General features: G+C 32.7%; 2 protein-coding genes and 1 non-coding gene across 3 annotated transcripts in view; 1 reads left to right on the top strand and 2 right to left on the bottom strand.

The window, feature by feature from the left end:
• Positions 1–275: 275 nt before the first annotated feature.
• LOC106708267 (nitrilase and fragile histidine triad fusion protein NitFhit) lies at positions 276–3,453 on the bottom strand. Its single transcript, XM_045682525.1, has 10 exons — positions 3,286–3,453; positions 3,023–3,181; positions 2,739–2,934; positions 2,175–2,307; positions 1,814–2,032; positions 1,514–1,717; positions 965–1,079; positions 773–850; positions 582–667; positions 276–393 (listed from the first exon to the last, which is right to left on the bottom strand). Exons 1-10 carry the CDS (start codon positions 3,394–3,396, stop codon positions 276–278), a joined length of 1,419 nt encoding a protein of 472 aa, XP_045538481.1. The 5' UTR covers positions 3,397–3,453.
• A 947-nt stretch (positions 3,454–4,400) lies between these two features.
• The window catches only part of LOC106707304 (ankyrin repeat domain-containing protein 50), a 49,973-nt gene continuing 41,698 nt past the window's right edge, over positions 4,401–12,675 (top strand). Inside the window, exon 1 of the mRNA XM_045682447.1 lies at positions 4,401–4,816. The gene's annotated coding sequence lies outside the window, so the exon portion shown is untranslated. The remainder of the gene's footprint in view (positions 4,817–12,675) is intronic.
• On the bottom strand, positions 9,902–9,981 carry Trnal-uag. Its single transcript has one exon. It is a non-coding gene; the product is annotated as a tRNA-Leu (tRNA).

Genomic DNA, 12,675 nt, shown 5'->3' with positions numbered 1-12,675 from the left:
ATAGTACAAACACTTTCTTACAAGTTATTTACATATTTAGCTAGTTACATCTAATATTTCATGTTAATGCAACTTTTATAAGAACAGATGAGAAGTGTGAAAATATTATTTCCCATCGCTTTGGTCTTTCGTTTGACCATAATCTGCTATGAAGAGTTTGTAAATAAATTATACGTTACAACGATTCACATTTTTATTTACATTATTTAATAATAATTATTTTATAAAAAAAATCACAATTTTTTTCATCAATCTAAAAATTAAGATATGAGGTGTCAATTTTGTTTTTCAGAATCCTGTGTCATAATTTCAAGCTCCTTGCGTAACATGGCAGCCTCTTCTCTCATCTCTTGTAAGCTCCTAGCCGGCTTTCTTGGTGTTGTCGGTGATACCCTATCGAAAAAAGTATTGAGATTTAAAAATGAAATAAAATCCTGGATGAAAATAATTTCAAACATTATTTTCTACAGCAAATTCACAAAAAGAAGTATTTATTATTTTAATTTATACTTTTTCTTATGCACTATTATTATATACATATTAACTACAAGCAATTAAAAATACATTATATAGTTCCTTACTTGTCATGTTTAGCCAGTTCTAAATAAATAAGGTCGTTGTCAATAAAGTCGTCTTTCTTCCTTGGTAATATGTGACAATGTACATGCTGTGAACAAAAATGACTATTGTAATTGTCATTACGACGTTAACCTTTTGAATGCCATCCGAACAACTAAGGCCAAATATTTTATAATATTATTGTTCATATTACCTTTATTGTTTGACCGGCCTCAGGTCCATCCTGAATGGTAACTGTACTTGAATTAACATTGTGTACTTTTTCCATTAACTGAAAAATAAATAACATTGAAATAAAACAACATAACATTTTTGTATAAGCTATTATGAAATAATCTGATAAGGGGTTTTCCAAGGAATTTAAAAATAAATAAATTCAACTAACCCTTTGGACTAATCGGACAGTTTTAAAGAAATCTGCAGCCTCTTCATCATTGAGATCTCTGTTTCTTTCTGCTAATCGTATAGGGGCGACTAGAACATGACCTGGTATAACACATCTACAAAAACAAGCCAAGAAAATGTTACTAATATTATAAACTAGCTTTTACCCGCGACTCCGTCCGCGCGGAATAAAAAATATCCTATGTTCGTTTCCTGGTTCTAAGCTACCTGCCCACCAATTTTCAGTCAAATCGATTCCGCCGTTCTTGAGTTATAAATAGTGTAACTAACATGACTTTCTTTTATATATATAGATGCAAATGTTTGGATGTATGGATGGATGGATATTTGTTTGAAAGTATCTATACAACGGCTCAATGGATCTCTAAGAAATTTGGCATAGATGTAGATCATATTCTGGAAGAACACATAGGCTATTTATTAAGTTTTTGATGGAGTCGCGGGTGACTACTAGTATTCAATATAGGGCAGATTAAATTTAAAATTGAATGGGTGGCATTGAAAGTGTTAATAATTTTCTTTATCTTACCTTAAATTTACAAATGCATACGTTAAATTAGTTTTATAGAATACACATGATTCTGGTACTTTAGCTTGACCAAAGACGTACATTGGTTCACTATTTTCTACATCTTGTGTTTGATTGGTGGTTGTAGATGTGACAGCAGTAACAGAATGCTCCGCTAAAAGTTTATTACGTAAACTAAGTGTATATAATGAATACACATCTGTTCTGAAAATATTAAAACATGTTATAACCTATTTTAACAATATTATTGACATTTTGAACACACAGGATGGTGGCTTTGAAAGTGTTAAGTTAAATTACCTCCTATGTTGGAACACAGGCATATTACGTCTTACATCAGCAAGTTTTTCTAAGGAAATCTCAGCAATTTTATAACATGGACCCTCTTCTTCGCAATCAGCTAGTACTTCGCCCCATGGGTCTACGCACAGAGCATGTCCGTAAGACCGTCGCTTGGTGTTATGCTGACCTGTTTGTGCAGCTGCTAATACATAACATTGGTTCTCTATAGCTCGTGCTCTGAAAATAATAAAAAAATAAAGAAGTCTATTCAAAACACAACGACTACAGATATAGGCAGAAAGTATATACTTTATATTATCTCTTGCTGAAGAAGTCGCAGGCATAATACAATGCTAACTTAATTAAGTTAGATAATTACCTGAGCAACAAATGCCAATGTGCCATACCAGTAACATAAGTAAATGCAGATGGAAATGTTAAAATATCAGCCCGCATTGAGCCAAGTGTTGTACTGAGTTCAGGGAAACGCATATCATAGCAGATTTCCAAACCTATAAAAAATAAATTAAATATATATAAATGTGAATTTATGCTACATAGACAGATTAGCTATCGCCCGCGACTCCGACCGCGCGGAATTTAAAAAAAAAACGTAATTATTGGCTATGTTTTACAATGCCAAATTTCAGAGAGATATCAAAGCAGCCGTTCTGGAGATACCTTCAAAAAAACATCCATCACTTTCTTCGCCCAGTGCTCAAAATGCAACACTGCGCGATAAAAAAGACGTCAAGTTTTAAAAGCGTTGCAGTATGGACATATACATGATAAAAATTATCTCTGCATTAATGCATAATTTTTAAAAACAATCTCAGTTTTATTTATCCAATATTTATCTTCTTTCAATACTTTTTAAATGCGATAATGTATCTAAACAGGAAAAATTTCTAAGTATCAAAAAATGTTGCCATCATCTACATACCAATACGTCCTACAGGTGTGTCAACAGGTGTGACAACATGGCTGCCAGGGCTTGTAAAATCACTTTCCTTCAAACGGACATTCTTCTCTGGAATCTCTACATCAAACAAATGCAACTTTCTATATGTCTGCACTATGTCACCCTTGTTGTCTATAATTATATGTGTATTAAACATTTTTGTGGGGTTTCGTTCATCCTAAAAATAAAATAATGTATCTAGATGTATAATTAAATATTAACCAAATTTTCTTTAAATTAAATGAGTTATTTTAAAATATTCTCACCCTTTCATGTACTCCACCCATGGATAACCAAACATTATGCTTTGCAGCTAATTCTCTATAGCTCTTTACTGTATTCCCAGTAAGCAATGTCTCTGCAGAATCTAATGTATCTTTTTTACTGTCACATAAATAGTCACAAGCTTCAGGGAAGAATAACATCTAAAAATAAGGGTAATTATAATAACTTTGGCCACTTGTATTGGCTATATAACTAAAATTTTAATTTTAGTTTTTAGGCGGCAATAAACATATAAGTTAAATACCTGAACATTTTCTTTACTTGCATCACTAATAAGTTTGCTGACAACTTGTAAGTTAGAAGCCTTGTCCGCAACAGAAGTCATTTGACATACAGCTACACGTTTAGAACTCATGTTGGAACTTAGTTGTCGTATAAACTTTATGCTTAACGACCTATAAAAAATTGATGCAGAATTCTGAAATGTTTTACGTTGAAATTATGAAATTAATGTTCTGCAATAATCTTTTTATTATCAATTTTATCATCAGTTGATACATTTTGTAATTTTAGTTGTATAAATAGTAATGTTTTCCTACAATCATATTGTTCTTAGTAAATATTGTCTGGGGTATGGTGATAACTGATGTCAACTGTTTAAGTCTTTATCAAACAAAAGGTTTATAATTTTTGTGATATGCTGTATACAAATGTTTATGTATTATTATAGATACTTTCAGCAGTGGACAAACTCGGGTGGTAATGATGATGATGATGTGATATTAATTTTATAATAATTCTATAATACGAATGTACGTATCTTTTAAGTTCATAACTTACCTGCATTTTATATAATATAATAAAATAGTTACCTATTTTTTATCAATAATTGTTATTGGTAGAATTATCACAGCATTACAATTTAATATTAGTATTTTCGGTTTAGGTTTTCTTTTTACTACTTTACAAGAAGCAAAAGGCAAACTTCAATAAGAATTCAATTTAAGTCTACAATTTATTAATGATCATGTTTGCTTGTCACTTGTCAGGTAAATCTCCAAACTTCTGTCGAGCAAGTGTCATGTCAATCCTGTCAATCAAACGCAAACGTCGGATCTACCAATTTTCATTGGTTGCTTGTTGCTTGGTTGCATGGGGTTGTTTGACATAATTTTTCAGTTCAGCGTTGCTACAAAAAACTCTATAAATAATTTTTAAGAAATGAATAGTTGAATAAATTAACGCTGTATTTTGATAATTTTGTATTCATTTCTGCTTTTCACGAATACACAAGGTTTCTTCTTTTATTAAAAGAAACATTTAAAACGTAAAGATGATGGCAACTTACGGGATCTATTTTTATACAGTTTTCTTTTATAGCAACACTGTTGGTAAGCTTCTTTCGCCCCCGGCCCCCCTGCTCGGCTATTTCACTGGCTGGCTGTTTTGTGTTGATTGAATGCTTATCTGTTTTCACGCAGTCTTTACCGTTTTCTCCAGTCTCTCAGTCGGTTTTCTTTCATTTTAGGCTTTTCTTAGTTATGTGTTATGGTAGCAACATCGTAGTTTTGTCGTGTAGATAATGAACACTTTCATGTTTCGAGAAACATTTCGTGAAAAAGGAAGAAGTTGGATTCACTTTTATTTCTTAACATGTGATCATGGATGTAAATAATTATTAATGTATTTCAAACAAAATGGACGTGAAAGGCTCTATTAGTGGATGTGTTGTGAAGTGACTCCTTTTTTGGTTCTTTGCCTTTTACGACTTTTTTATGTGAAGACAGACTGACATTCAAGCAAATACACTAAACACTTGCTCGAGAAAAAAAAACGTAAGTTATAAAATTTAAGTCAAAAGTAGTTAGATTTACTTAACATCTAAGTATGAAGTTAATTATAACATAAATTATGAATATCTTTTTGCAATAAGGGCTTACGATTGCATGACTCATGTCAGCAGTTGCATCGATACCCTTGCGTTTATTTTGATTGATTATTTTGTTTGTTTACAATAAAATAAAATAAAATTGTTATTTCGGCTCTCGTTTTATGTTTTAACAGTTTGTAGTTAAGGGTAAGGAAATTTTTATTTGTACGAATCTAAAAAAAATTACTATTAGTTGACAGAGAAATGAAGTTTTAACCATTCGAATTTATGTAATATGTTGTATCTTTACAAATGCCCAGTACTTTGTTTGAAACGAAGTGTCGCCCGAGACTCCGTTCGCGCGGTAAAAAACATCTTAATAAGTAGCCTCTATGTTCTTCCAGGCTATGTTCTACATCTGTGCCAAACTTCATCAAAATCCATTTAGTTGTTGCAGAGATATCTTCTAACAAACATACATGCAGCCATCCATCCATCTAAACTTTTATTTATAATATTAGTATAAAGTAAGATAAAGTTAGAGTATTTGTCTATATAGAACAAGAATCTGTGAATAATTGGACATATAGCTTTAAAATTTCAAAGAATATTTTGTCAGTTGCTGACTAAATCCTACTGATATTATAAATGTGAAAGTTAGGTGGATGGATGTTTGAAGGTATCTCCGGAATGGCTGAACGGATCTTTATGAAATTTGACGATGTAGAACATAGTCTGGAAGAACATATAGGCTTATTAAGTTTTATTTAATCATGCCAACATAAAAATTTCAAAGATACAATTTGGATAATATGTATACCAATAAAAGGCATTTACAAATTACATAAGACACATGTAATATTTTCTAGCTATATTATATTTTTACTAATTCTGATTTGTATGACTTATTTTCAAATGAAGCCAAATCATCATATAATTATGTAATATATAGCTTGTTTGCCAGATCTACCTCTGTGAAAGAAAAAAAAAAATTATAGATAAAAAAAGGTCAACAAAATTGGAGTAGATAAAATTTACTCATAAGTAGTAAACTACAAGCTGTTGAAAATTCCCGAAAATATTTTACGTACACAAGTTTTTATCAACTTACCAATGATAAAGTTGAATTAGTTTACTTTTTTGTAGAATAATCGCTACCATTTACTTCTTTGTCCGCGTTTCGCGAAATTATTGAGATTTTTCTGAATCACGGCGCCACTTTTTTGGGGTCAGTATCGGACTTATGTTTTTTATTGCCCCTGTGACTAAGCACCGTATAGTGCAAATAATGGTGTAATAATGCGATATAGATTTTTTTTTAAAATTTAGGAGCGTTAGACGTTTCATTGTAACATTTTATTTATATTTTTGTTTACAAATATAATAAGTCGGAAAATAGAAGAAGGGCAGCTAAGGCCTGATTATTCTGTCACCCTTACGTCCTCGTTCTGTGGACTAATGTTTGAAAACCTTAGAATGAAAATGGTTAAATGAGAAGATTAACTTTGAATCGAAAGCAGTGTCTTACAAATAAAATCCTTGTAGCAATTTATTTCCTTTCCCAGTAACGAAACAAGGAAATACTCCGATACTCCAAGAAGACAAGAAATCGCGGCTAAGTTGACGATAAAAAATTATAAATATGCTAACCTCCATCACTTCCTATTTACATAAATCGCGGAATGTATTGCGATAAGAGGACATTGGCTCTCTCGAACCTTGGATCTGACACCTTATACTGTATAACAAAGCACTATTCCACATTTTGCTGTTTGAAGTGCATATTTTCTGTTATACAAAAAAGTAAGCACGTGGTCGGTTTGTCGGGAGAAAAATAATGCATGGGAAATATTAAGCTTTTATTGGTTAAAATATAGGAATAGCTTTTACAATGTAAACACATAAAATTTCGTAAGTTTCTTTCTATGCAAATATATTACGTCCCCTATAAAATGTCAATTGTGAAAATTGACTAGCCAGAAATGGGAACTAATCGAATGTTGGCAAGGCTAAATATAATTCTAATATTCCTATATTAGTATTTTAGGCGATGCCCACGTAAACGCCCACATAAGGCTGTATTACATCGAGCGCTGGTTAAAAGGTCACAATGTTTCAACTATACTTATTTAAATATCTTACTAATGTTATAAATGTGAATATTTAGATGAATGTATGGATAAATGGATGTGTGGATGGATGGATGTTTGTTTGAAGGTATCTCCAGAACGACTGTATGGATCTCGATGAAATTAATTCGGCAAGGACGAAGTCGCGGGCGACAGCTAGTAGTTTAATAAACTCGAATATACGAGCGGCAGTGGGGTGAGATTTTATATGCATGTTGCAACTGTGATATTCCCGAATTTAGTAGAAAAGCAAAGCAATAAATAACATTAGGGTCCTATCTAAACTACTCGATTGCCTGAAGCTAATTATGTCACCGTTAATTGAATATAAATAGTTCATTCAGTTAGTTGTTTAGTAATCGTAGAAAACAAACTGTGGAATAAAAATTGACTTATAAAGGTCAATTACGTAATTAATAATTTAAATAGAAAGAGTTTTCGTTTTTTTTCTCTCTTAAAAGCAGGCATTTATAAATGTGATTAATTTAAAAGTGAGTTAGAGTCGCAGTGCAGAAACTTGCGGAGATCCGAGTTGGCTTTCGTACAAAACGCGATGTGAACTTGGCCGGCTAAATAATCAATTGACCCGTTTATTTATCTTAAATACACAGCTATAATTTATTTAAAAATGAACTGTACTAAGAGAGTAATGTAAATTACTCTTTAAACCTTTTGATTATGGCATAAATTCGAATGTAACTGTTTTTGTGACATTAAATGCCTTTTGTTTTTTTTTTATTATTTTTTTGTTTTAAAATCTGTACACACTCTATAGTCTTACTAATAATATAATTGCGAATGTTTAGATGGATGGATGGATGTTTGTTTGAAGGTATCTTCGGAACGGTTCAATGGATCTTGATGAAATTTAGCACAGATGTAGAACGCATAGGCTACTTGTTAAGTTTTATTTTAATTCCGCGTGGACAGAGTCGCGGGCGACAGCTAGTGTTAAATAAATGTAGACATCGCTAATCCTTATAAAGTCGTTGCGGATAGTTTAACCTCTATCATCTGGTTCAACGACTTCGATGTAAAATTAAACGTATTTGCAATTAATGTCGTCCACACATGTGCGGTAATTTATTATCCAGTACTCGACTCTGTTGCATATGTATATTATAATTACATTTTTCATTTCGTCATCTATTTAATCTATGTAATACTAGCTGTCGCCCGCGACACCGTCCGCGCGGAATTAAAAAATAAAATAATAAGAATCCTATGTGTTCTTCCAAACTATGATCTACATCTATGCCAAATTTCATCGAGATCCGTTAAGCCGTTCTAGAGATACCTTCAAACAAACATCCATCCATCCAAATATTCGCATTCATAATATTAGTAAGAAGTTAGATTGAAATGTGAAGCGAAGACTTTATATGCGTTTTTAAAGAAATTCTCGAAACCGATAAACGTGATTTTCGACATAATTAATGTGGACAAGTGCATAAAGCAATTTTATAAAAAAAAAAAATATTGTTATGGTCGAACTTCAGCCAATGATTAGATTTATCTATCATGCGTTTGTTTCTATTTGTTTTTATTCCAATTGTGTTTGATATCAAGTACATATAAAAGTCAATAAATCAATCCGTTGGTGTCTCGTCATTGAGTTATTTTTATCTTAATACTTTTTTATACCGGCTTCAAATGTTACGTGATACAGTTAGATTATGACCTTCGATGCAACGATACTTTATACACCGAGTATTTCCACTGCTCAAACACCGATATACAAAAACATACTGCTGTTTCAGTTTTCAATTTCAGCAATAGTTCGGTAGTGCATATTACACTAAACTAGACTGTACTTATCGACTATCAGTATGCATGTTTGTATGTTTGTATACATGTATGTATGTAACATATACTAGATATTTAGTAATGTAGTTATCTTTCTTATGTACAAAGATCGCTGGTCGTAATCTATATCCTACTGGTTATAACTCCAAATAGAGTTCATATATGAATGTAAAAATCTACTAGTCTTCTAGTTATTTAAAAAAAAAATGGGACCCACCTGCAAGCACTTCCTTTCGTCTAAAATAATTTTTATCAAAATCGGACCACCTGGGGCGGAGATTCGCGGTAACACACAAAAAAAAAATTCAGTCGAATTGATAACCTCCTTCTTTTTGAAGTCGGCTAAAAAAGGATGACCCTCCTCTCATAGTACTAACATATACAATTTTTATGTGAATTGTTGTAATTTCTATATTTCTGCCTGTCTATATATTAGTTGCTTTTATCTTTTCCCCCGTTATCTACGATTTTGTATAATTAGTCTATTTTACACTCTAAAGTTAAAAGCACAGTCACTGGTGTAACTTTGTAGTGTAAACTCAACCTTTTTCCTTTATATTTATATAAGGTTTAGTGTTGTGCATGACGCATTCGCTTAGCTAAGTGAACAGGTGAGCTTTTACGTGAATAAAGCATGAAAGCTCGTCTTAATTAAATTTTCAAATTCAACAGCTTGCGCCGCTTGCCAGCTGCGGTTTTTTTTTCATAACTTCATTAGTTTGTTAGTCAGTTCGTTAGGAAGTTGGAGTGGTTGAGATTAGTTTTGACACGGTTATGGTGCGATGTAAAATGTATGTAAAAAATTGTTTGCTGTTATCGTCATGAAGTGATAAGGTTTTTTTTGTTTTGCTAATATAGATCATATTATGATACATTTTGGATGTTAAATGATATAACATTTTATAGGTACAATAACGGTTAACTTTTTCTAGCCTATTTTAAATAAAAATTAAAATTTTCAGGTTCATTGTGTAATAACTTTGTAATACATTTCTAAAGATAAGGTCCTATTTACGTATGTGCTCTATCTAGTGGAGTTACGTATTTATGTAATTCGTTCGTACTTATTCTGTTCTCAAATAAATTTCCTAAACTAGAAAAACGTAAAAAATATTTGACAGCGGTGGGATTCGAACCCACGCCCTTTCGGACTGGTGCCTAAAACCAGCGCCTTAGACCGCTCGGCCACGCTGCCTTGTGCTTAGCATTGTGAAATTTAGAATTACACTTATGAATATTTGAAATTAAGTTACATCTCAAGTCACCTTATTAAACCGATAGCGTCAAAAACCCTCTTTTCAGTTTGAATGCACTCTTATTGTTACTAAGTTTCACTATCACGTGTTTTTTTTTTATTTAACAAAGACACAATTGGATAAGTACATCTTAATTGGCGGTTTCCGTTGGCACGACTCATGTGAGTCGAGTCTCAAACATTTTGATTGTCGCCAGTTAAATTCCGGGAAAGTGCTTAGAGATGTTCATTAGTTCTTAAGTGTTAACTTAAGTTCTTAATTGGACATTATTGTTTTGCAGCATTACGTATTAAAAGTCTTTGTTTTAGAATTACCTTTTGTAGGTATCTATTGCATATCTAAGCGTAGGAAGGATCGTAATCATTTGATATCTATATTTAACTAGCTTTTTCCCGCGACTCCGTCCGCGCAGATAAAAAAAAAAGAAAACGGGGTAAAAATTATCCTATATCCTATTCCTGGTTCTAAGCTACCTGCCCACCAATTTTCAGTCAAATCGATTCAGCCGTTCTTGAGTTATAAATGGTGTAACTAACACAACTTTCTTTTATATATATAGATAGATAGATAGATAGTATAAAGAGGATTAAGATAAAGATTTGATTGTTTGTTTGCATTGAATAGGCTCCGGCACTACTGAACCAATTTGAAAAATTGATTCACTGTTGGGAAGCTAAACTATCTCCAGGTGATCGTAGGCTATATTCATTATTCGATTTTTTAATTTAAATTCCACGAGGAAGAAATCGCGTGCAACTGCTAGTGTGATAATAAAAGCATTTTATATTATTTTACAATTAATTTTATTAAATTACATGTCGTAAGTTTATAACAGCCTATCTCTACATAAATGTAATTAGGATTACATGTCCGCATCGCCCAATTTGTACATACTTTACACATTGTACACACGTTGTGTAAACATTGCTTGATACCGCATGTATAAATATTTCCTTTACCCAATTCTCATCCTGCGCTCGTGTAACATTAGATATGTTGGTTATGCTTCGCTTGTTGGATTACTGTAAATTGTTGTCTTTGTTAGCAATAAATGGTTGGCGTACTCAGAGATACGTTATGGTTAAATTAAAAGTCGCTTAGTATAGATTTGTATATTGCATTTTGAAGAAAATCCACAAACGCTGTTCATCAGCTTTTCAGACACTATAAAGTTCTCTCGCCTTCTAAAATTTCGTCCATTAATATGCAAAGAAAATAATTTTTTTTGTTTGTAACCTTTGACTTGTTTTCGCTAAACGAATGGTTAAAAATGAATACCCCAAGAAAGTCGGTCATCCAGAACGTAGTTTAAACACTATCTGGGCCAGACTCGGCAGTTCCCTTAGGCCGTCACTTCAAGCTTCATATAAACTCCGCTTGGCCTCTTTACACTGTCACTTAGTATTTATACTTCATATCTTATACAATGCCCTTTCGAAGTCTTTTGTTTACAGTTAGATGAGCGCACAGTCCAAACCCTCATTTTAGTATACACATAGGGCGGAACACGATATTTGTGATAATCGTCTTTGCATCGTCATTTATAATTATGTCAAAATTAGTAAGAGATTTGTGGTGTACTTTACGCCTGATAGGGAGCGCTACACAAATAAAAAACTTGAGTGGTGTCAAGGGACACCCGGATGGAACGAAGTTCCTTTCAATTAATTAGTGAAGGAACCAATGTTTATTCTATGAATAAAAAACTTAAGTCTTCACAAGAAGTACATTTTATTTCTATGAATTTTCGTTATATATTGTCACGTCGTTGCCATGGTGAAGTAGCGCTCATTCGTCGTTAACATACTGTAGCAAAAAGTGTCGTGACAACTTTTCGTAAGAATTTTTTCCGTCTAGCTCCCTTTCACAACGCGCGATAAGGAACTTCGTTCCAATAATACAAATTTTTATGGCAATACGATAGTCACAAAGTAAATAATCACGCTTGGCCCACATTTATAGTCTTCCGTGCCTTGTGAAATAAGTTGAAAGGCACCTAATGTTCTAGTAGATTAGGACAGTACTTCCAGTTATGGCGAGAATATAAAAGTACACCTTTCCTATACTTAAAAAGACATTTTGTTTGATTTTTTTCCTTAGAGATGTCTAAAGCACACCATACCAGTGTAAAAAGTGCTATTCGATATACTAGGATAGTCGTGTGCCGAAATTCATATTTATGAATGTGAGCTTCATAGCTGGATAATGTGTGCGATGACTATATTTAATTTTTGACTTCGTATATCTGTCCGCAACGTTTGTTCCGGGTTATCTCCGGAACGGCTGCACTTATTTTTACGGGACTTTGACGGGAAGATATCTGTGGGCCCAGAGTGAATATTTGTGATAATCGCCTTCGTATCGTCATCCTCAATTATGTCAAAATTAGTATGAGATTCTTGATGTATTTACGCCCGACAGGGATGCTGCACGATGGCGATTGTCACAAATTTTCGTGCTAGGCCCATTAATGCATGCGGGCATATTATAGGATTTTTTTATTCTGCACGGACGATATCTAGAGCGACTCCTAGTAGATCATAAACTAGTTTATCATTATATTCAATTAATATTTTATGGATTAGGTAAAGTTTAATGATAAGTGCTGCGTGCATTAAAGCCTCAGCGGTGGT

Source organism: Papilio machaon, chromosome 19 (assembly GCF_912999745.1).
Source record: "Papilio machaon chromosome 19, ilPapMach1.1, whole genome shotgun sequence".
Taxonomy (NCBI): domain Eukaryota; kingdom Metazoa; phylum Arthropoda; class Insecta; order Lepidoptera; family Papilionidae; genus Papilio; species Papilio machaon.
The sequence above is the reverse complement of the archived record's forward strand: the minus strand, read 5'-3'. Positions and strand labels throughout refer to the sequence as shown.

Bases quoted from the DNA above. Each gene is read 5' to 3' on its own strand.
- LOC106708267 (XM_045682525.1), bottom strand. From the start codon at position 3,396: ATGAGTTCTAAACGTGTAGCTGTATGTCAAATGACTTCTGTTGCGGAC. The intron at 668-772 runs GTAATATGAACA...TTTTGTTCACAG, and splicing joins AGGCCGGTCAAACAATAAAG to CATGTACATTGTCACATATT. The intron at 394-581 runs GTAAGGAACTAT...TTTTTTCGATAG, and splicing joins GAACTGGCTAAACATGACAA to GGTATCACCGACAACACCAA.